Source organism: Nelusetta ayraudi, unplaced genomic scaffold (genome assembly GCF_046127955.1).
Source record: "Nelusetta ayraudi isolate G7.1 ecotype Tasmania unplaced genomic scaffold, CSIRO-AGI_Nayr_v1 ptg000262l, whole genome shotgun sequence".
Classification (NCBI taxonomy): domain Eukaryota; kingdom Metazoa; phylum Chordata; class Actinopteri; order Tetraodontiformes; family Monacanthidae; genus Nelusetta; species Nelusetta ayraudi.
The window spans coordinates 1-23,990 of record NW_027466311.1 but is presented as its reverse complement, the minus strand read 5'-3'; the positions used below and the strand labels follow the sequence as shown (position 1 = coordinate 23,990).

Here is a 23,990-nt window from a genome sequence, read left to right as displayed (position 1 = left end):
CTCCAGGGTGCTTTTGTTTTGGAATGCAAAGCATGACATTTGAATTCATTTCTCCATGTTTTATTTTAATTCCATTATGATTTCTCATTGATCTGAACCAATGGCACCACAGTGCACATTCCAGCATAATGAACAACTCTCACATAAAATAAATACAGCACCTTTTTTTTTTTTCAGCGTCACTAAAATACTCTCAATATCCAGAAGTAATAAATACTGAATGTACCAAGATGTTCAGTCTTCATTTACAAAACACAAAGACAACACGCAATAGATTTGTGTCATATTCATTTTTTTTTTGTCTTTGTTTTCCTTGATCTTTTTCTTCCACAAATTCCAAACTTGCACATACAAACATCTACAGTTTCTACACACGCGTTACATTGATTTTTTATTTTTATTTTCTTAATATATATACGTTTCTCTTTTAAATTGAACTCACGTTTAGAGTGGAACCTTTCAGTGAACTGGTCACAGTCAAACCAAAGAGAAACGCATCCAGAAGTTTCCTTCGGTGTGACTGCAGGGAAGGATGCCTGCAGGTCAGGGGTCGTTCCCTGGCACGGGTCGGTCACTTGCTTCTTGTTTCATTGTTTCCTGTCAGGATCCATTCAGGGTCGATGTGTGTGCTCACGAGGAAACAGACACCAAGCCATAAAAATGCCTCCGTCTTTAACTCTGAAGAGCGGCGGTCACTTTTATTTTGGCGATTTGGCTGCCGTAGATAAAAGTTTATCCAGCAAGCCGAGAGTTTATACACAGATATGTATATTCATATATATATGTGTGTATATATATATATATATATATAGATATATTTATATAGAATAAAATTCTACTCATAGTTAACATTGAATAGTAAACTCTTTTTCAACAGGGGCTTTAATTTGGCAGAAGCAGTTTTCCCACCTTTACTTCCCAATTTAAAAAGAGAACCCCTGGGGAACGCCTCAGCGTTATTGCTCATTCTTCCCTCCCTCTTTTTTTTTGGGGACGCACAGACAGGTTGCAGGTCACACTAGACACGTTTTTTTCCTTCCGGCTGAGTCTTGCACCCCTGCGGCACGGCGAGTCCCACTCTCGCAGGCGTCCTCCTCGGAAATTCAGGCATATTGTATAAATATTAAAGGAGGGGGACGCCGGGTCCAAGGGTCAACGAGGAGCACAGTCACCACAAACTGACTTTCCGAAACACACACACACACTCAATACTTTGTTTTAAAGAAATCCCACTGTTTGATTAAGAACAATCACTGCAAGCAACAAAACGATGTCATCATACGACAATGAGAACAGCAGTTCCTGCGTCGGACAAGAAACAGAACGCCCAGGAAGTCAGACGATACGATACAAACATGCGTCACAATGGGCGGAGTACAGAGGGATGGGGAGGGAGGAGGAGGAGTCAAGCCGTCTCTTTCTTCCCGCCTCTTCCTTTAGCCAGCGGAGAGAACGGCTCACGTGTGATCTCACAGACTCGGAACCTTTTGGAATCTTTTATTTCCAGTTTTTTTTTTTGAAGCCTGTGCAAATGGGGTCAGCGAAAGAGCACCCGGGTGTGGAGAAGCTAAACAGGAAGTTCTGTACTGCACATACTGCATTGGGTTGCTTTCTTTTCCCTTCCTGTAGTGTAAATATTGATCCCCCCCACCCCACCCCCACCCCACCCCACCCCACCCCCCCAACAGAAGGTTGCGGCGCTCACGGGGATGCAGGAGGCCGCAGCAGAACAGGAAAAAGAGAGTAGAAAAATATGTGGGACGATTTAGAGCCAGGGAACACACACACACACACACACACACACGCACACACACACACACACGCTTCATGAGACAAACTGCGACGGTGGAGTCGCCAGCAGTGTCTGCCGACTCCGCTGCTGATTGTCAGCACACAAGGATGTTGTGGACCTTTGGGACGACAGCCGGGTGGGGATTGGGTGACTCCAGGGCGGAGCTCTGCAGCTGTGATAGACTCGGTTTTAAAAGAAAGAACAGGAGAAAGACTGAAGCCCTTGAAATGAAATGAGTGAAGTGAGTGTTTGTGCCAAACTGCCTGATGGATTTCTGAACTGGCCGTTCTTTTGGTCCTCTAGTTGTGCCTCTGAGTAGGATTGTTTAATATGTGTGTGCAGGCAGTCGATGCACCGGAGCTACGGCATGACTGAATATTCTGCTTGGGGAGGAGTCACATGGTCTATGTGGCTGCCGTGGTATGGCTGAAGGGATGGAGTTGAATCGGATAAATGCGCAACCAGTCTCTCTTTCACACACACACACACACACACACACACACCCCCGCCACAGACTTGTACGTATATCATCACTAAAACAACATTTAGCGCTTTGATCAAAGCTCCAGACAGACAGACAGACAGACAGACAGACAGGCAGACAGACAGACAGACAGGCAGGCAGGCAGGACACTGAACACTGAGTCACTGGCTCCCATTTGCAAGCAGAGAATCCCGTGAAAAGACGCTGTCACCCTGCTGTGTGCTTGGAGGCTGTACAGTGGAGGAGGAGAGCGAACCCGAGCTCCATGCAGGGGTGAGGAGGAAACATCTGCCTGGGCTTAGACCCACTGGAAGGTGTGGCTCTCTGAGCACAGAGGAGCTCTGAGTCAGGCCTCAGCGGCCGCCTCTCACTGAGGGAACATTTTCAACCAAAAACTGTACCAGAAACCAAAAGTAAAGAACCAGCACTGAATCACTGCACACAGAGTAGAAACAACAACACTGCAACGACAGCTGAGGAGTCAAAACACGCAGAGCAAAACCTTTCCCGATGAGCAGCTTCTCTAAATGTCTGCGTCGACCAAAAAAATAAACAACAAAAAAAAAAATGTGTCAGCCAGAAGTCAGAAGAAAGCAACCTTTAAATCAAGATGTCATCCCTTTGTTGCTGCTTTCTTTCTTTCTTTCTTTCTTTCTTTCTTTGCTTTGCATCACCCACTTTTCACACAATATTCGATGCGTTCTGAACATGCAACAGCTGATCCCCTCCTCCGATGCAGTGCAGTTGCTACAGCAACGTGGTTTCATGTGAGCATCGGCGCGCTGTAACACTGTGAGTGACTCGCTTCAGTTTCAACGGATTCTGGGCTTATTGTGGGGGGGGGGGGTGAGGTGGAGGAGGAGGAAGAGGAGGAGGAGGAGGAGGTGGAGGAGGAGGAGGTGGAGGAGGAGGAGGGTGGTGGCAGCGCTGAGGTTCTCGGGTTTCGGTCGGGCTATCGTCGCTTCTGGTTGTGCTCTGCTGCCCTCTGCTGGTCACCGGTCTTACTGCAGCACTTGGCCTCGCGTTTCGGGCAACTTGGTGGCGAGGAAACTACCTGCGGCCAGGGCGCCGGCGGCAAACAGGATGGGCACGGCCTTGGTGATGCCCACAAACGACTGGAAGATGCTGATGCCCAGGACGGCCGCCAGCTTGCAGAGTGCATTCAGGAAGCCGAAGGCCGTGCACCTGCACAAGGGACAGGGACGACAGAGAGAACGCCAATATATTCCAATATATGAGATGTATGTGGACGGCAGAGCACATTTCACACAAACAAGTCTGTTTGAAAGTCTGTGATTCAACAACAAGACTCCTGTAGTAGATTCTGTTTTGTTGAACCTTCCCCGTGTTTGTGAAGTCCACAGGTCAGGGAGGTGGATTTTGAGTAATCTCCACGCACAAACATTTCAGGGTCGGTTTGTTCTTTTTGCAGACTCCGTCACCTTTTATCTGAGGGGTAGAGCTCCACTGTGATCACGTCCAGGGCGTTCCACGAGGCGATGCTGATCCCTCCAAACAGGCACAAGAGGGCGATCATCCCCGACTCGCTGTTGCCAAACATCAGGAAGAAGCAGCTGATGCAGGAAATGACGCTGGAGCCCGCTGCAGTGGGGGGAAGAGGGGGGGGGTGCAGAGTTAAAAGACAGCGGCGAGCTAGCAACTCGTGAGCCACGTGCACGCGTCCGACCTCCTTACCCAGCATCCTCAGACGGCCGATCTTGTCCATGAGCAGAGCCGACACGATGTTGCCGGGCAACACGGCCAAAGTGCCGAGGAAGTTGACGAAGTAGATCATGTAGGCATTGTTGAAGTCGTCGCTGAAGTCCAGTATGCAGCCCTCCTTGTTGTGGAGGAAGGTGCTGTTGATCAGCTTGCAGTTGACAAACCTGTATTTGAACAAGTCTGATGCAAGAGGAAGACACAAGAGGTGCAGAGTTGCATCCATGAGTTCTGTTTCGAGATTAGAAACAGCTGAGAAATCTGTCATATTTAGCTCTACAATAGATTTTGCCCTGGGTTAAGATTTCCTCCTCCCTCCTTCTGCCGTCTGTCAGGTGATTCTTACCAACAACACAACATAGGAACCCCCAAAATACCTGCAGCCAAACTGTGAAAAGAGCCGAGCGGTGCCTAAAGTAAAGACGCCGGCCGCAAACAGCGGGTTAATGTCAGGGATGAGGGGACACAAGAAAAGGAAGTTGTCAAACAGGACGTTTCAGAATCAGACCAGAACTCTAAAACCTCTTCCAACTGATCCCAGGGGCCAGTGGCCTTCACTGCCGCTGCCATCGTAATCCAGCAGAAGGGTTGCAAAGGATGATGGGAAGACTTTGACAAGTACCTGCATCCCCGTCAGTGATTCTGCTCACCTGTGTTGTAGAACAAGCTGGCCACGAAGGAGCAGTTCCTGAAGAAGGTGTGCGTGGAGGTGATGTCCTCAAAGTAGCACTCCTCGAAGACAGAGTCCTCAAACACCATGGACTTCATCTTCAGGTTGAGGAACCTGGTTCGGGTCAGGGTTCGGGCCAACGAGAGGAGTTAGCCGGGCCGCTGGGAGAAGAGCTCCCTCATCGTCGCACGCCGCCGGTGTCTTACTTGTCGTTGAAGTAGTGGCCCTGGCGGTGCACCTGGTTCTCCAGGGTGAAGTTGAAGGTGATGTGCTCCACCCGCTCCCCGGTGAAGGTCCTGGTGCGCGACTCGTACTCCTGCTTCTGGATGTACTTGATCATGTCCGGGAACCACACCGTCAGGCCGTAGTAGCTGCAGAGGGCCACCGCATGGGCGTATTAGAAGTATTACCAGACTGGCAATATGGTGGCAAGCCCATGTTCCCTAGTGGCCACTCGGGGTACTGCAGCAAAAGAAGCATTTTTCCCAGGGGCCGCGATACAGAAACAGAGGCCTCTGAAGCGGCCGGCAGGACGACTGAGACCTGAAACGATTTGCAGCAAATCTTTCTATCCTAGACTTCACTTCTGCTCTCTTAGTCGTTTCAAAGTAACGATCAAGCAAAGAGTTGAACCCCAGCGTGACGTCACCGCCTCGTATGTGCTGCTGCGTCTCAGCTCGTCCTGATTGGCTGCGTCCTGACCTGTCTGCGGGTGACGTTCTCCAGAATCGCTCTGATTGGCCGATGATGATGTGAAGTGACACCACTGCGCAGGCTCTAGGGGCCCATTAATGCGCAAGTCAAAAACTTTTTGGGCGTATATGCGCTGGGTGAACAACTTAATTGAAATGAAATGGGGGGCGGAGCCTGCGGACAGGCAAGCCAGGCAGTGGCTCGGAGCCGCTAGAGACCCGAGCACCGCCTCTGGGGCCCGGTGTCAGAGCGGCAGCAGTGAGTCCGGGGATGGTCCCCGAGTGGCCACCAGGCGGAGCCAGTGGGACGCTTACCTGAAGGACATGGTGAACCAAACTGCCATCAGCATGAAGGTCGTCCGCTTGTACTCGGGTTTGAAGCAGGCCAGGATGTTGGTCCGAATCTGCAGGGGGAGAAACAGGCCGGTTGTCTGGGCGACTGGTGTCAATAGCACGAGGAGGCCGGCAAAGGTTGGTTCCAAAGAGGCCAATGGTCGGTGATACATTGATGTTGACTGATTATATTACAGCCTAAGCAGAGATAGTTTTGTTATCTTCTAAAGTTCTGTTAAACATTTAAACCCTGCTAACATTCAATTTAATACAAGTCATGTAATCATTTAATCAAGTTGGTGCAATTCAGTTCACCAATCACATTTGAGTTAAGATGTTAACTTGATTTCTTTGTGTTCACAGGTTTCCAGCCTGATGAACTATGCAACTAATCAACAGATGAAACCAACCGCTCACAAATGAAAAGTTGGAAGGGAATAAAAGTTGCTTAAGTTGGCAAATCTGAGTTGTCCTCGCGTCCTTTGGGCTGAACTCGGGAAGGACTCGACTCCTGCTGCAGGCAAAGTGCAGGCGCCTCAACTGGCCGACGCTGCGACAACACGCCATGCGCCGCGGCTCTCCAGCTGGTTCTACAGCGGTTCTACGACGTGGAGCCCACTGAGCAGCGCTGACTTCTTCTTTTCACTTCTAACTGCCAAAGTCAAAGTGCTCTCAGCTACCTGTGTTCTTGCTGGCTGCCCACGCCTTCCTCTGCACTCTCTGCTGCAGCCCCTCCCACCAGGGAGCGCTAACAGCGGCGCTCCAACCCAAGTCTTCACTGCAACTTCTCTCCTCTCTGGGGGGTTTCTGCGTGGTGCTGCTATGGTTACCGCTGTGGTCCGCAGCTACACTCATCCGCTCGCTCTCTCTCTTTTCTTTGGCTTTTTGGCCGCAGACAGTCGCTGTAGACGAGTCGGCGCTCCCGCTGCTCCGGGGCGGAGCTCACCTGCTGGGAGAGGCTCACGATCTTCAGCCGGTAGCGCTGCCAGACCGGAGTGTCGGTGCCGGAGTCCACCAGCTCGTCCATCTGCTTCACCGTCTTGATGGTGGTGACCTTGGAGCAAAGAGACAGCAGACAGGTTCAGCCAGATGTCAGGTCGGGCGCCGAGGCCACAGGGTTTCTTGGAACGTGATAAAACTCACAAGGAGCTTTTCTTCCAAAGCAGTCGTTTGAGGAAAGACAGAATTCACTGAAGACGTCAGAAATGGAACATTCAAATCTAATTGCGTGCTTTGTTTTTCTGCAGCAGGATAAATATAAAATGGGTAAAGAGGTTCCAGTCAGAAATCTGATAAAGTTGCAGCTGCGACTGGAACACCGGCTTTTACTACACATCATTTCAACTTGGCTCTCCTTCTTCTCCTTCTTCTCCTTCTTCTCCTGCTTCTCCTTCTAAGCCAATTCTGTCTTTCTTCAGAGCTCCTGCACAGCACGTTGTACAATTAAAAACTGGTGGAGTTGGAGTCACTCACGGAAAACACTCTCTCTGGGTATCCCTTGGCCCGCATGTTGGTGTCGTGGACCTGCTTCAGGATCATCCAGCCCTCGTCATGCTTGCCGTTCTGTGGGGACAAAAAGGAGCCCCGTGTTTCTTCTTCTGCTGTGCGTGCAAAGCAATTCAGACTTTCCACACCAAGACTTTATCTATTGGGCGTGGTGGGCAGCAGCTCCAGACCTCCAGGTAGAAGCGGGGACTCTCTGGCATGGCACTGAGGGCGGCGATGGCGGCCACGCAGGGGAAGGCGCACACCAAGACGAAGACGCGCCAGCTGTGAAACTGGTACGCCGAGCCCATCTGGAAGCTCCAGCCTGCGAGAGACACACAAACACAGCTCGAAAGTGCGGCAAGGCCGACAGGCGCAGGTCAGACTGTGATGGAGCACAGTCAGACTGGGACATGGCGCCCTAATAAAGTCCAGTCTGCTTTCTGTGAGAGGACAAAGACCCACGCTCTGACTTCCAGAGAAGCAGGACTCGTGTGTTTTTATTCCCTGGAGCTTTGAGGGAAGACGCTCGCCTCAGATGTTACAGATGTTTCCAACCAACAGGAAAAGGTCTTTGCTACCAAAGACATTTGTGTCTTTAGATATTTGATGGACTCTAAAACATTGCAACAACAGGCCAATGTCTCCATGCACGCTGAAGACCGAGGCAATGTTGCACTCTTCTCTGTTGCTTCAGGCAGTTCTTGTCCTGGGCCACTGTCACGCCTGCATTCAGTTCTACATCAGTTTGGCAACGAGTCCCTTCTTCCACGTCCTCCTCCAGGGTTTCAGTCGATCTGATCCAATCAAGTGATCGTGTGTCATGTGGACAATGAGTGCAATACCAAAAAAATCAGCTAGGTGGCCAAACGCTCACAGCACAATGTCAGCAGACTGTAGATGGCTCACCGTAGTGTGGAATTATGGCCCAGGCCATGGCAGAGGCGTAAATTCCCCCGATCATCCAGAACATGCAGAGCCAGCTCAGGTGTTCGCCGCGCTTCTCCTGGGCCAGGAACTCCGAGTAGTAGGAGAAGACGATGGGGATGGAGCCACCGATCCTGGACAGAGCAGAGAGCCGCTGAGCTCACGGTGGAAACAGGAGGCGGGAGGACCCCCCCCCACACACACACACACACACACACACACACACACACACACACACACAGCCTCCACCAACACGGAGGGAGTCCGGTGCAGACGTGACAAACGGTGAAGCAGTGAAAGCTGCTTCACCAGCGCCCCCCTCTGACCTTCAATATACTGCTGCGCTTATTTCCTTTGCTCAATACAGCTTTGCATTCTTTACACTGTCGCTGCGGTGCCGAGGAGGAACTGTGCTTTTAACCACAAATGGGTTCCAGGATTCCAATTTACGACCTCACTTACCTGCTGGAACAGCCCACTTTTGTTTTCTTTCTATCATTATCACATACAAGTCTTTTTCTATTTTGATTTATATCCCTGATTCATCTTGAAATACTCACTTCTTTAAATTAAAATGGAAAACTTGAAGAAATGTATTTATTGTATCAGATAAATGAACATAAATGAAGTGTTGAATTGAAAACTGGGAGTGTCCCACGTTCCTGGCTGCTAATTAGCCGGATTAAAGTTGAAATATTCCAGAACATCTTATTTTGTTGACAACATGCTGCTGTATTCAGGACAAATCTCTCTGCTTGATTTGTTAGTGCAGGTTAAAAAAAAAAGCAGAAACCAGTTCTCCCGTGGCGCTTGACTTGAAAACCACTCTTGAATGTGAAACTTGCAGCCAGACTGACCGACCTGAGGGGAAACCTACCCGACGCCTGAGAGGAGTCTGCACAGCAGGAAGGTGCTGTATCCCTGCACGAAGGAGGAGAAGAAGGAGAAGACACTGTTGATGGACAGGGAGATGAGCAGCGACTGCCGGCGGCCTATCCGGTCGGCCAGCGCCCCCCAGAGGAAGGCCCCGACCATCATCCCGAAATATACAATCAGACCTGCGGAGAGAGCAGAAGGAATTACAAGTTTAGAATGTCAACAAAATAAAAGACCTTCACATTTCAAACAGGTTCTGTTGCAATGTGTAACATGAGAACACACAGAGAACTGGTGAGGTTTGTTCCAACGAGCGCAAAAAGAAACTCTTGCGAGGTGATTACACTCACACAAGTTTTCACACACAGTCCCTGGAAGTGAAACACATTGACTTTGGTGTATTTATACACATTGCTGCTCTGCTGAGCGTCGCTGGCAGGAGAACCGCCACCGTCAGGGAACACACACTGGTGCCCAGCGAGGGTTCTAATGGCTTTTTGGACAGTGAGGAGGCTTTTTGCACAGGGGACGCTGTTACATAAGGCCTGGGACAGACAATCAGTAACTGTGCAGGAAGTCAGGGATGCAGTCGGCCGCTGAAGTTCCTTTGCTTTGATTTTGTGGTAACGTGGAGGACGTAGACCTCAGTGGGCCACCGAGGCAACACAATCACCTCACATCACCCTGAAGAACGCAGTCGAGCCAAGATGGTGACACTTTAAAGCCCATTGAAGGGACATGAAGACGGCCAGCGTGACGTCTCCCTGACCTTTGACCCTGCAGTCTACTGACTTGAGTTTTCCTGTCTGTTCTTAAACCGGGTGATTCCATATTTGGCTGTGTGGGTGGTACCACGCAGCCACCCGCCCACCTGCGCTGGTAAGCCGACACCACTTGGCTACTAAACCATTTCAGCTGGGAATTAGATCCAATTGGTGAAAAAGCCCAATCTGATTGAGATCAACCAAGGTTGAACCTGTTGGTAAAGATGTGAACTGCGGCCTCCTGTCTGCACTGACAACCTGTCGTGCTCTTTGTCTCTTTACAACCACTGAACGTGGCTCCTGCTGGTGAAAGGATAGAATGCAGGTTTAGACACAGGACCACGTGGTCAGTGTTGAACCCTCAACACGCCGGCCTACAGCAGTGGCACATTCTCCACTGCCGTGTTTATGTTGTACTGAGCGCGTGGTGGACAAGCGAGACTCTGTCGTCTTTCCTGTGCAAAGTGTGTTTAAAGGAAAACAAACGAGGTTTACACACCTAGCATGCTTTTGTTGGGTTCAGACAGGCACATGTCCTTTTCCGCACTGGGCAGGACAAACCCGACCACGAAGATCTCCACGCCGTCCGCCATGAGCGCCAGGCCCAGCACAAAGTAGAGGGTCCACTGGAATTTTCCGTGGCCGCACTCCTGCAGGATGGTCTCGTACTGCTGGGCCAGCTCCTCCTGGTCCTTCCTCCTCTCCGCCTCCGACGCCCCGACGTCCCGGAACTGCTGGGCGCCGGCCGTCACCGACCCGGGCCCTCCGGCCAGGCTGCCCTTGCCGGACTCGGCCCGGGGGATGCCCTGGTACTCGCCCTCGTAGATTTCGTCATCCTCGTCGTGGCCCTCGGTGGAGTCGCTGTGGCCGCCCTCGTCGTCGTTGGCCGCCTGGCTGTCCCCGCGGTAGTAGCCGCCGTCCTGGCCGCCCTGAGCGGGGTAGTCGTCCTCGTCCTCTTCGAAGCGGCTGTAGGAGCGCTTGCTGTACTCGTCGGACACGCGGTCCGCCGTGCGGCCCACCTTCTTGGACGCCTGCCGCTTGACTTCCTTGGCAATGTCTTTGGCACCTTTAATGAATGCAGTCCGGTTTTGGTAATTGTCCTCCATGTTTGAGAGGTGTTATTTTTGGGGGGGAGGGTAAAGGTTGCAGAAGTGGTCGCTGGGCACCGCAGCTGGATGGGGCTTCAGTTTCAGCACACTTGAGCAACAACAGGCCGGTCTGGCGTCTGTGGGGAAAAGTCAAAGATGAGGTGCACCATCACACAAAAGCAGAGCGGAAGGAGCCATCAGGGTTCCAGCAGTCCAGCCACGGGCGGCTGAGGACAACCAAGGCTCTCTCAGATGTCCCTCACAATTAATTGATACTTTTTTGCGCATAAGTTCATTCAATGGCATGAACGAGTCTATTCCTCATGGAAGTTTCAAAAGAAATTGAAGGCAAACAAAGAGGAGCAGAAGGGCAGCGGAGTGGAAGCAGCTTAACGCCGTCCCAGAGGCCCCAGAGGACCATAAAGACAAACAGGAAAGCCTTCCAGACGACGTCATGGAGCCTCAGACATGCAACATGGTGGAAGAAAAGGCTGCAAAACGACCACAGAGGCCGGACGCAGACACAGAGGGAGGCGCAGAATGACTGAAGTGTCGGCTTAAACTGGCAAAGACAGACCAGGACGACAGTCTGGAGCGAGCGGGGGCAAACACATCTGTCCACCTGACTGCTGCGTTTCCAGCCTACACCTGTTGCCTGTGTGGCCAGGCTCAGTCTGCTGAGTCACAGAGGGGCTGGGCCGATCATGGAGCTCCTAATGCTTCTCCTCAGCTCAGCTTCACGGAGAAGAGCCACCAGGTGAAACCAAGAGCGGCACAGCGGCGGTCGGCCACGCCCACCCCGGACGCTTGCTTAACTGTTGAGTTGCTTGCCTCGTACTGACGCACTATGCTGATGTTGGATTTTTTTTTTTTCTTTTAAAAATTGACCAAATTCTCAGCGTTTGACTTATTTGAGCGCAGCGCTTGAGCTTTCTCGCAGGACTCAGAGGAATAAATGACCAAGTGAAGCCATAATGTGAAAGCATGAGCGGCTTGAAGAGCCTGAGCCCGGGAACGACTGAACCTTGAAATGAGAAGAAGAACGTGTGCTGCAGCGTCATTATGGAGGCTGGGCGGCCTCGCATTCATAATTCAGTAGCTTGTGCAGCGCGCTGGTGACACACACGTCCGTACGTCTTCTGCGCCACACACACACACACACACACACACACACACACACACACGCTGCGCCTCAGAGCGCCGTGCAGTGACGTCAGACGTCACTTGGATTGGCTCACAGAGCGTGAGAGAGCAGCGCCACTGCAACAGACAGGTCAGCAGAGGCTTCCAGAGCGTCGGGTGACAGCCGCTTTCACAACACTCGAGGTTGCCTTGACACGCTCATTGCATTGCATTGCATTGCATTTCATTTGAAATATCATCGAAAACAAAATTTAAAAATGTAATAAAGCAGCAGCTGCTTTTTGGGTGAGGGAAAATAAATATGTGCCTGGCACAAACAAAATATATGAATTTAAATTTCTGCTGATTACATCACAAAACATTGGTAAATGGTAAAAGAAAAATGGTCCTGAGGTGAAGTGAATGGCTGCTCCTGCGTCCTGAATAAAACACTGCATTCTTTTCTCAACATCAGCTGCAGCCACGAGGCCACACGTCATCATCATCATCATCATCATCATCATCGCAGTCATCGCAGTCATCGCAGTCATCGTCTTGACCGTCTGCACAGGGAGCAGATTAACTGGCAGCGATCAAAGGAAGCACGCTGGGCCGGTCAAGCCAGGCTAAACTGCAGGACAGTACCCTAATTATATCTTGGCCCCGCCCCCTTTTAAAAACCTACACACACTTACGCACACACACACACACACACACACACAAGTCTGGGTAAGATAATACGGTTGACAGGAAACAAGACAACAGAGATGCCGTCGGACGTACAAATGTTTGCTCGAATTAGCAACGACCTGCTGTTAGCAACGACTTGCTGTTAGCAACGACCTGCTGTTAGCAACGACTTGCTGTTAGCAACGACCTGCTGTTAGGAAAGAACATGCAAATAGTCGGAGGGGAAAATATGAACAGTAGAGCAGCTGCTTTTCAATGGACTGCTGTCTGGGAATCATGTCATATTCTCTGCATCGTTGCAAACCGCTTGCTCTGCGTAGCCGCCGTTAGCCAGACAGCTCGTGTAGCGCTGCAGCTAGCAGGCGCAGGGGAATTGTCATGTTTCCGTAACCACAGCCAGGCTGCCAGGCCGCCAGGCCGCCAGGCCGAGGTGGTGGTGATGAGGTGGTGGTGATGAGGTGGTGGTGATGACAGGGAACCGGGCCAGAATGGGCAGTGGGATGGTGGCAAGAGGCAGGAGACTTAGAGGAAACAAAGGGAGAGGAAACCTGGAGAGTGGAGTGACGAGCTCGAGGGAAGGCAGAGGAGGAGGAGACGTCACACTGGGGCTCAGTGCCAGCAAAAGAAAGATTGATTTGAAGGGCCGTGTTAAAACCATCTTCACATTTCACTTTCACCCAGGAGAAACAAAAAAAAAGAAAAAAAAAAAAAAGATTTGCAGAATTTAGCCCTCTGTTTACGGCCTCCTGCTAAAACGCTGGCTTTTAGCTGCCTGCTAACTGTTGTACGTGGAAGAAAAACAGGGCGGCCTTACAGTCTGAATGCATTGTCACCGCCCCAGAAAACAGTTTTCTAGTGAGGCATCGGTGCCCTTGGTGACATCACAATGGGCACTGCTGCTGTGGCAGAGGCACGGGGTGGAGAGCATGGTATGAGTGCTGCAGTCGCTCAGCACTTTCTCTCTGTGCCACCAACCTGCTGGTTTTACACCTGACAAACGTCAGGACGTGTCCACTAACCCAGAGCCAACCGAGCAGCACCAGGACATGCAAACAAATGTGGAGCAGAGCTCAAGAACAGAAAATGTTTGCATAGTTGCAGCGCAAATGGAATCAAATCGGCTGTTCAGTCTGGAAAAATTCCAATTATCACCAAGATTGGCTTCAGATAGACAGACAGACGGACATATAGATGGACAGATGGACAGACAGATAGATAGATAGATAGATGGACAGATAGATAGATAGATAGATAGATAGATAGATAGATGGATAGACAGATAGATAGATAGATAGATGGATAGATAGATAGATGGATGGATAGATGGATAGATATAGATGGATAGATACATGGATAGATAGATAGATATCGATGGACAGATAGATGGATGGATAGATAGATAGATGGATAGATACATGGATAGATATAGATGGATAGATACATGGATAGATATGGATAGATAGATATAGATGGATAGATAGATGGATAGATATAGATGGATAGATAGATGGATAGATATAGATGGATAGATAGATGATGGATAGATATAGATGGATAGATGGATAGATATAGATACATGGATAGATGGATAGATAGATAGATAGACAGACAGATAGATGGATAGATGGATAGATATAGATACATGGATAGATGGATAGATAGATAGATAGACAGACAGATAGATGGATAGATAGATGGATAGATAGATAGATGGATGGATAGATAGATAGATGGATGGATAGATATAGATGGATAGATGGATAGATATAGATGGATGGATAGATGGATAGATACATGGATAGATAGATGGATAGATGGATGGATAGATAGATAGATGGATGGATAGATATAGATGGATAGATGGATAGATATAGATGGATGGATAGATGGATAGATACATGGATAGATAGATGGATAGATGGATGGATAGATAGATGGATAGATGGATGGATAGATGGATAGATATAGATGGATAGATACATGGATAGATGGATAGATATAGATGGATGGATAGATAGTCCATATCTGAAAGCATTTGAAAACAGGAGCCCTGCAGCTCCAGGCAGCAGTGTTGCTGGCTGTGGTGCTGGAGGATGGGCAGTATTATTTCCTCTCCGGCTGAAGCTGCCTGCCCCCCCCCCCTCCCTGCGTTTTTTCTTTTTCTTTTTTGAAGGTCTTTATTTCCCCCTCTCCGTTCAGAAATCAATCGGCATCATTTCAGCAGTCCCCACAGGGGGGAGGGGGGGGGGGTCCAGAGAGCAGGCCAGAGAGCCATCACATCGCACGCACGGGGAGATGGTGAGCAGCCATGAGATGTCGTGATGAATAATGTGTGCACCTGAGGACGGACGGCGTCGACGGCAGAGGAAGACACGGAAATGTGCTACCGACCAGGACTCATCACATCCTCCACCACGCAACTCAACATCTCCCACAATGCACTTCGTCTCAAGGCTGCGTTTGTTTGACGACTGCGGGTTGCTTTTGTTTGCCTCGTGCACCAGAGGGGGAAAATCATCTAAATGAATCATAGCAAATCATAGCAAATAAGCCTCCACTAACGCAGCCGTTCCGCCTCCATTCATGCTCAGAGAGAGAGAGAGAGAGAGAGAGAGAGAGAGAGAGAGAGAGAGAGGGGGGGGGGGGGGGGCGGCTAACCAGCCAATTTACACAACCCCTCTAATTCCGCCAGATTACAACACAAATCTGCAACAAACAGCAGCTGCTCGTCTGCCTCCTTGATGAACAGGAAGAGTGGGGGTGTGTGTGGGGGGGGGGGCGGGCTCCTGTCACGAATTCCCAACACATTACAGGCCCCGATTCCTCCCCCACGCCAAGAATCGATGGCCGCTGTTAGAAGCAAGCGGTTGCAGCACCGCCCATCGCCCCCCCCCCCGGTCCTCCGACTGTCAACGAGGCTAAAAGACATTTTCACATTTGAATAAATAAAGACGCCATCCGGGCCGATTGATCCCCAATCATTGTCGCGTGGAGTCTGGCTCACCTTTCTTTCCTGCGCCGCGGTCCCTCCTCGCGCCGGAGGATGTGTGATGGGGAGGATGAGGAGGAGAATGAGGATGATGATGCGCACGGGGCTGCTGCCGCGATCCGAGTGATGCTGCTGCTGCTGCGCGCTTCGCTTCGGAGGAGAGAAGCCCACGCCGTCCACGCACGCACGCACGCACGCACACACTCCTAGATGATGCGCAAGGGGTCCCCTCCCCCACGCGAAACCCTCACGAGCGCACATTAACGCCTTCCTGGCCGGATGCGGTTTGGCGCACGTCTACACGCAAATCCGCGGCGCGTTCTGCCGCACTTTGGCACGAGGCGGTGGAAAAAAATATGTTGTGCTTAAAATGCAAACATGCAAGCGAGCGTAGTGGCGCGTGATAAAAATCAAAAGTGGGGAAATGACAGACCGCGCGGCGCGTTAAACCACGCCCCCGTTCCCCGCAAGAAAGAAAGAAAAAAAAAAACGCGTTTTAAAATTTGGTCATTGACGGCAGCGCTTGTGACAAATTCGCTCACGAGCCACAAACACGTGCAGGAGCACCTGACTCCTGTTGCCATGCCAACTACTTGCCACAGTCTCGATCCATTCTGCAGCATCAAGACCTGCCGCGAAGAAACGTGAGGTTACGCCCACAGACAGCGTGACGTCATCACCATTCAGAGAAGAAAACGGTTGAGCCCGGTGTGTACGCGGGCTGTTTGTGTGCAGGTGCATTGACAGCATTCAGCCACACTGGTTCATCACTCTGATGTCCAGTCCTGGACCGGTTCAGCTCTGGATCGATCCCAGCGCCGCCGGTTGAGCCGCACCGCTGAGGCCTCAGCTTGATCCGCTTCCCATTGAGTGTTCGATCAGGCCACTGGGGAACCGAGCTCGTCGTGATGCTTGACGATTCCTCACAGATTAGAGACCATGTGTGGTCTACAAGACAAAGTTTGTACTAAAAGTTTTATTTGAGAATGATGGTCAACTGTACAACGGCAACAGAGGGGGGAAAGAAACATTAAAAAAGAAAACAAAGAGAAAAGCTTGACTTATTGTCGCTATCACAAACTGAAGAGGTCCTCGGGTGGAAAGAGTCGCTCGGGGGGGGGGCCGCCTGGGAGCCATCAGGGCGGCAGTGGGGCCCTCATTGGGATCCGGGGCGGGGCCGCCGGGGGCCTGGGGGGCATCATGGGTCCTCTCTGGAAGCCGAACGGAGGAGGGCGAGGGGGGGCGCCGTAGCCAGGTGGAGGCATCGGTGGAGGAGGGGGTCCTCTCATGCCTGGAGGAAGAGGCGGAGCTAAGACCAAGACACAGAGACCCCGCGATGGCGACGAGACAAAGCTACAGCATGGATTCCCAGGTCAGACTCTTCAAGGCTTCTTTGTTTATTCCCACACTCTCCTTCTCTCCATCTCTCCATCTCTCCTTCTTTCCATCTCTCCTTCTCTCCTTCTTTCCATCTCTCCTTCTTTCCTTCTCTCCATCTCTCCTTCTCTCCTCTCCTTCTTTCCTTCTCTCCATCTCTCCTTCTCTCCATCTCTCCTTCTCTCCATCTCTCTTTCTCTCCATCTCTCTTTCTCTCCTTCTCTCCATCTCTCCTTCTTTCCATCTTTCCTTCTTTCCTTCTCTCCATCTCTCCTTCTTTCCTTCTCTCCATCTCTCCTTCTCTCCTTCTCTCTCTCCTTCTCTCCATCGCCTCCACTGAAACTATGAATGTGTGAGCTGGTATCACTCAGTGATCCAGCCTCCAGAGGGCAGCATACTGAACACGTTAGGCACTTTGGGCCGCCCTCTGGATCAGCGTGTGGCAAAGAGTTACAGCGACCCCCCCCCACGTTGACCCTAACCCTGACCCTGACCCTTGACCCTGACCCTTGACCCTGACCCTGACCCAGGAATCCCAGCCCGGTGCAGATTTCTTCCCCTCCTGAGTCTCAACCCTATTCGCTGGAGTTTTGTTTAAAAAAAAGTTTTCTTCTGAGAAAAGGCGCCTGTCTGCGGGAGTCCATTAGTCACGGTTGTCATGGCGATAGAGCCGATCACCGACTCCATCCATTTCTCTGCAAAGCACAGACGTGCAGTGCAGACTGCAGGAGGGTCCAAACGGCGAATGGGTTTTTTGCGTAATAAACTATTTTATAGCCCTCGGGCATTTTCCCCAGAATAATGTGGCTTTCAAGGTAGGGGGGAGGGGGGGAGGGGGGTAAAAGACTGAAAATCTCACCCATGGGAGGTCCATACGGTGCTCTGGGTGGCATGCCCATTGGCGGGGGTGGAGGCATGCCAGGGGGCGGAGGCGCTCGTGCTTGATTGGATCCCGGTGGAGCAGGGGGCGGAGGCACCATGCCAGGAGGAGCAGGAGGCGGCATGGGCATCTGAGGCATCCCTGCACACCATCAACAGTCACACAACTGAGAAACCTGCTGTGGTCAACTGAAGGTCCCATTCAATGCTCAACTGTCCGTCAATGTTTTCCAACATGCGCTATCCTGTCAACGAGGGAGGTCCGTGCAGGCGGTACTTCACCCCTCTAACGCCACCTTGTGTTCATCCCATTCTAAACATGCAAAAGGCCCCAGGCAGCATCGGCATCAGCAGGAAGCTAACGTCCAGCATGCTAGCAAGAGACTGAAGGCTACACAGCCTGATGCATCATTATTATGAGTAATACTTAATGGCAAGACGCCGCTCCACTGAAGTCCAGAGTGAAAATGAATGCAATGTGTGATCTGGATCACATTGGACAATGCATCAAGAGTGGATGTGGATGAAATGGTGACGCTACGGTTTGAACCCGAGCAAGCTGAGAGACCTTTCACTGCATTTCAAGTCTGTGTGGAAACTCTATCGTACCTGGATGCATCCCTGCAGGCGGGAACGGTGGTGGCCCAGGTGGAGGTGCACCACCGCCGCCCTGTGGGCCCTGTCCGTGCATGGCCATGGAGGGGGGCATTGCTGGAGGCATGGACCCGGGAGGAGGAACGGGAGGGAACCCTGGAGGAGGCATGCCTGAGCACAGAAACATTGCATTGTTTTCAGTGAGGTGACATTCTGTTGGATCATAATGCCACAACAAGCTCCATTACGCCCACTGATGAAAGGAACTTCAGCTGGTCACTGTTTCTGCCCTACCTGGCATGGGCATCGCTGTGCCCATCGCAGTGAGGACCGGCGTGGGGGCGCTGGGTGGGGGCGGAGCGTCTGCAAACAGCTGGTGAGGCCGGTCTGCCTGGGACAGAGGGTTCTGCGCCGCCAGGAGTCGCTCGGCGGCCGAGCCGTGCCGCTCGCCCTTGGAGTCCTTCTTGAAGGCGTAGGACACCGTGATGGGCCGGTTGCAGAGGTACTGGCCGTTCATGGCCTCGATGGCGGCGTCCGACGCGTCAAAGCTGGCGAAGTTGATGAAGGCGTAGCCCTTGGAGTTTCCCGTGTCCGGGTCTCGCATGATCTTTGGCGTCTGGAGGATGACGCCAAAGGCACTGAAGGTGTCGTAGAGGAGCTTCTCGTCGATCTCGGGGTCCAGGTTGCCGATGAAGATGTTTGCGCCCACGTCCAGATTCTTGTTGTGCGCAGACGCTTTGTTCACTCGAATCGGCTTGCCGTAAAGCTTGATCATATTCATGATTTTTATGGCATAATCTGCATCCTCTTCACTGAGGAACTCCACGAAGCCGTATCCTGAGAGGAAGGTGCATGACCGTTACTCATGCAAACACGTGATTCCATCCCTGCATCCGTCAAAGGACTCTGGGAAAACGTGGACATTGACTTTGTTGCAGGTTAGCAGCAGACGCTTACCTTGATGTTGGCCCGTCACCCTGTCTTTTGGCATGTGTGTGTTGACCACAGGGCCGGCCTGCAAGAAGAGCTCCCATAATAGTGGCTCTGATACTTTCTCATCCAAGCCACCAACATAAACAGTGGCATCTGAAAGGAAAAGGTGATTTAAACGCAGGCCCGAGCTCAATGTGACTCTGTTTATTGTGCTAAAGTTGAACTGAAAACTCATTTATTCTGCAGCTGCCAGGCAATCAGACACCTGCTCAGCTGGCAGGAGAGCATTTCACCTCCTCGTCCCCAAACACAAACACACAAAGCTTAATGTGACGAAGAACACACGAACACTTGGGACAGCACTCTTCTCAACAACTCAACTCGTTCAAATAATACACAATCCACGTACATTCATCGCGTGGTCGTCCGCATCATAAAGGCTGACTATCCTACACTGCCACAGAAATAATACTTTGAAAAGGATTTGATGAGGATTCATTCGATGCTCACGAAGTCACAAAAACTGCACCATGCTAGCACGCAAGGCTAACGTTAGCCTGCTGAGCCTCCACTGTTAGCCCGCTCAAAACGGCCGCAGCCGCAAAAAAAGGGTTTTAAAATTTTTTTTTAATCCCACCACAAAAAAAAAAACCCGATGAGCCGATGTAACGTCTAATGTTTGGGGGAAGCAGAACGGTGGGCAGAACTTTTACAATTGAAGACCGGCGCGCAGAGCTGACAAATGAACACTTCCCATGTGATGTGCCGGTTGTCGAGAAGCAAGCCGGAAGTGTGGCTCAGGTTAACAAAATATGAGCTCTTACGGAGCCACTTTCAGACCCACTCACCACAGACGGAAAAATAATATTAATCGTGAGGAAAACGATGAATTTACCTTGGTTTCTTTCAGAAATTGGGCCCGCGGCCATGTTGAACACAGGGCTTGGGTCCTTCAAATGAAGCCCCGCCTCTTCCTGGTTTCTAGCACCGGAAGTAATACATGGAACTGAGAAAATAAAAGAGAGGATTGCTTGTATATACAAAGCGACAAAACTCGTTTTTCCCCTTCACCAATGAAACTTATTGAATTGTGGATTAAGAGTACAAATACATTTTGTAAACTAAAACCATTTTAGTTGAAAACATATTCAGACAAAGATAGACGGACCGTTTTAGGTAAAGACCGAACTTTTGAACGAACTTTTCCCCCAGGCCTGTCCAATGTGACAGAAAGAACACGACACAGAAAACGTTTTCCGTTTTATTTCATTACCTCGTATAAATCTAGTAAGAGTACAAACCAAGATTACAAAATGTTCATAGAAAATACATACAATTGAGGCCTTGAGAAACACTTTCATAAAATAATACTGTATATTGTATCGAATAAGAAACATAAAAAAGTAACAACATGCATCAAAATGCAGAGAATAAAATAATAAAGTTCTGCCGACAAAATGCGTAGTAACAAAATGCTTTTGATTGACAAAGAAAGAACATCTGTCAGAACAAATCCGACATTCATGGCTTGTAACATTTTGAAAATAGAACAGATGCTTTTAATGTGACAGTCTCATTGCTGAAACCAGTTCAGTTCATTAACAGATCTTAAAACTTCGATTACATTTCTACTTTGCCGAGTGCACTGGTAATCAGATCGCTTCAAAGTGGGTCCAACAATACATCACAAAAAGAAAACAACAACAACAAGACAGAAACCCAAAACTTTTGAGCTGCAGAAGAATGAGGTCAAAGCATTTATGGGTTTGACGCACACTCAAACAAAATCCAATGCACTGAAGGAAGAGAGGCTCTGCGCCAACAAAAACATTTCCTACTTGGACCCCACGCAGGTTCTGCAAGCTCAGTACCAAGCAAAGTGTAAATCCTGTTTCAAAGTAAAACATCAATTTAATGAGGTCTTCATCTTCGCCATGTGACACACTTCTAGGATAGTCAGGCATCTTTGGAAAAGAACACATTTCCTCTCTGGTGGCAAGTCAGATAAAAAGCCCGGTGCCACTTGTGTTTGGACCGGAGTGATTCTGGCACTTCAAGCCTCTGGGCAGTAGATAGTTCTCTTAGCTGCAGGATTTTACAGGCCCTTCGTCTAAAAATAGTTTCATCCAGGGCAGAACTGGCAGTGACGCAGTGAATTGTGTTGCTTTCCTGTCTTTATCCTGAGATAAACAACAAGGCCGGGATCCAGAACAGCAGGGCTGAGCTTCTGATTGGACCGTTCACCAGACAGGGAATTAGCATGTTTTCCAAAAGCCTTTCTTCAGGGCACTGAAAGTCATGGGATCATTTCACAATTCCACAACATGACCCATAAAGTCTACATTAAATTAGAAAATATTTTTAAGACGTAATAGATTCATTTAAAATTTGTCATTTTCTGTTGTCGTTTTGTTTTTTTACATATCAAACAATTTGATGTTACCAAAGGCACAACGACGCCAGCAACGCAGTAATGAGCGCCAGGCTTTATTCAGAGTCTGCCTCTCACTTTGTTGTTGCTGGTAATAAATTAGCACGGAGGCAGGAGCCTGCTTTAACCTTTCATCTCTTCCACCTCTCCTTCAAATCAGAGTTTCACATTGACAGCACGAGCAACGTTAGGTCCTTCATCACAACATTTAAGTGCCGCTTCCATCGGGGCGAGCCAGCGCTGCTTCCTAAATGTCAAACAACACAAACCACAGTCTGGACTGCAGTGACTCAACGCCAGGCACCAACTCCCACCTTCGGCTTTTTCTTGTTTACGGCCTTCACATTTTCCCTGTGACGAACACGAGCTGCGTATCGGGGGGGGAAAAAAAACACAAAAGCAAGTCGACGTAAGCAATCCCCAGACTGCGCGGCGTCGCATAGCGCCCCCTTCAGTCGGTAGCACCCTGGTGGATATACATTCAGCTAATGTCCTACTGTGTTCCCGGTCACATGACCTATAATGAACACTGAAAGGGTCGAAAGACAACTCCAGAAAACGTGGCGTGGCAGTTAGCTAGTGATGAGATTATTATTATTATTAGTTTTAATACCCCTGCGCTGATGCTGGAGCCATCAGTCCTCTCAGGTCGTGACCCGTCAACGTGGGCAGTTCACACACATCAGTAAGATATTTGAAAGATACTCTCAGAAACACAGTCAGGAAGCAACAGCGTGTTGCTGCTTCATTAAGATCAAGAATTAAGAGCCAGGAATCTTTTACCCCCCCTCCCCCCTCTCGGTGAACACACTGCAGGAAACCAGAGTGGTGTTTTTGGTTTTGATGGGTCAGACGCATTAATGTCCCCTTACATTCACTGGCGAAAGGCAGGTTTCTGTTTCTGAAATCATTTTTAAAAAGCTCAGTCAGCTGGTGTGCCAGGAGCATTCGCAGGCTTTTCTTAGCGACTCACTGCTAGAATGCAGTGGTGAGGCACAGAGAGGTGTCGGCTGATTACCTGCTGCCCGAGAGAGAGAGAGAGGGAGAGAGGGGGAGAGAGAGAGAGAGAGAGAGAGAGAGAGAGAGAGAGAGAGAGAGGGAGAGGGAGGGAGAGAGAGAGAGAGAGAGAGGGAGAGAGAGAGAGCGAGAGAGGGAGAGAGAGGGAGAGAGAGAGAGGGAGAGAGAGAGAGAGAGAGAGAGAGCGAGAGAGGGAGAGAGAGGGAGAGAGAGAGAGAGAGAGAGAGAGAGAGGGAGAGAGAGAGCGAGAGAGGGAGAGAGAGGGAGAGAGAGAGAGGGAGAGAGAGGGAGAGAGAGAGAGAGAGAGAGAGAGAGGGAGAGAGGGGGGAGGGAGAGAGAGGGAGAGAGAGAGAGGGAGAGAGAGAGCGAGAGAGGGAGAGAGAGGGAGAGAGAGAGAGGGAGAGAGAGAGAGAGAGAGAGAGAGAGGGAGAGAGGGGGGGAGGGAGAGAGAGAGAGAGAGAGAGGGAGAGAGAGAGAGAGAGAGAGAGAAACAATAGATGGAAGATAGAAAAACACAGTTGCCCACTCCGCTTGTTTTCAGGCTTGGTTACCCGGAAGGAGGGCGAGCGCACGCTCTCCCACTCTCTCCCACTCTCTCACTCTCTCTCTCATTCTCTCTCACTCTCTCTCACTCTCCCACTCTCTCACTCTCTCCCACTCTCTCCCACTCTCTCACTCTCTCTCTCATTCTCTCTCACTCTCTCTCACTCTCCCACTCTCTCCCACTCTCTCTCACTCTCTCTCACTCTAGTGCGACGGCAGGGTGGCGGCGTTGGCGGCGTTGAGTTGGCCCACGGCCAGCATCAGGATGTCTTTCTTCTCCTTGTAGAAGCGCAGCTCCCTGCCGGCCAGCCGGGCGTCCTCCAGCTCTCGCTCCGTCATGGCCAGCTCCTGGCCCACGGTGCCGCCCACGCTCTGCTCCCGGTTCACCCAGTCCGCCGCCATCTGGGTGCGCATGTCGTCGTCCAGGGCCCGGTGGGAATAGTGAGCCAGCACTTCCTGCAAGAGATAGTGATTGGGTGATTTGGTGAGCGAGAGAGCCCCACCTTCCCTTCTTGGTGCACACGGGTTGGGAAAACAGACAGGGGGGGGGGGGATTATAGTGCATGGAGCTTCATTAAAGGCAAT

At 50.5% G+C, this 23,990-nt stretch overlaps 3 protein-coding genes across 3 annotated transcripts; all 3 read right to left on the bottom strand.

The window, feature by feature from the left end:
* Positions 1–3,181: 3,181 nt before the first annotated feature.
* LOC142882408 (synaptic vesicle glycoprotein 2A-like) lies at positions 3,182–15,971 on the bottom strand. Its single transcript, XM_076017140.1, has 13 exons — positions 15,647–15,971; positions 10,242–10,967; positions 8,980–9,160; positions 8,085–8,236; positions 7,367–7,500; positions 7,164–7,253; positions 6,637–6,744; positions 5,673–5,761; positions 4,872–5,036; positions 4,646–4,779; positions 3,972–4,178; positions 3,719–3,878; positions 3,182–3,461 (listed from the first exon to the last, which is right to left on the bottom strand). The coding sequence occupies exons 2-13, from the start codon at positions 10,846–10,848 to the stop codon at positions 3,278–3,280; spliced, it is 2,211 nt and encodes a 736-aa protein (XP_075873255.1). The 5' UTR covers positions 10,849–10,967; positions 15,647–15,971; the 3' UTR covers positions 3,182–3,277.
* Positions 15,972–16,592: 621 nt separating this feature from the next.
* On the bottom strand, positions 16,593–20,429 carry sf3b4 (splicing factor 3b, subunit 4). The gene is made up of 6 exons (XM_076017142.1): positions 20,310–20,429; positions 19,439–19,567; positions 18,776–19,318; positions 18,497–18,652; positions 17,868–18,029; positions 16,593–16,922 (listed from the first exon to the last, which is right to left on the bottom strand). Exons 1-6 carry the CDS (start codon positions 20,341–20,343, stop codon positions 16,768–16,770), a joined length of 1,179 nt encoding a protein of 392 aa, XP_075873257.1. The 5' UTR covers positions 20,344–20,429; the 3' UTR covers positions 16,593–16,767.
* A 2,233-nt stretch (positions 20,430–22,662) lies between these two features.
* LOC142882406 (uncharacterized) lies at positions 22,663–23,861 on the bottom strand (the record flags this gene model as incomplete). Its single annotated transcript, XM_076017138.1, has 2 exons — positions 22,663–23,455; positions 23,620–23,861. Coding segments are annotated over 2 exons (926 nt in total), but the record flags the coding sequence as incomplete, so codon positions are not given.
* Positions 23,862–23,990: the final 129 nt, after the last annotated feature.

What these genes read in the sequence shown, in the direction of transcription:
- LOC142882408 (XM_076017140.1), bottom strand. Translation starts at nt 10,848, where the DNA reads ATGGAGGACAATTACCAAAACCGGACTGCATTCATTAAAGGTGCCAAA. An exon ending in GTCCCCGCTTCTACCTGGAG is followed by an intron (nt 7,254 to 7,366) that starts GTCTGGAGCTGC and finishes TTGTCCCCACAG; the next exon opens with AACGGCAAGCATGACGAGGG. An exon ending in CTCTACCCCTCAGATAAAAG is followed by an intron (nt 3,462 to 3,718) that starts GTGACGGAGTCT and finishes TCCCTTGTGCAG; the next exon opens with GTGCACGGCCTTCGGCTTCC.
- sf3b4 (XM_076017142.1), bottom strand. Translation starts at nt 20,343, where the DNA reads ATGGCCGCGGGCCCAATTTCTGAAAGAAACCAAG. An exon ending in GGTGACGGGCCAACATCAAG is followed by an intron (nt 19,319 to 19,438) that starts GTAAGCGTCTGC and finishes CCTTCCTCTCAG; the next exon opens with GATACGGCTTCGTGGAGTTC. An exon ending in CACAGCGATGCCCATGCCAG is followed by an intron (nt 18,653 to 18,775) that starts GTAGGGCAGAAA and finishes TTCTGTGCTCAG; the next exon opens with GCATGCCTCCTCCAGGGTTC.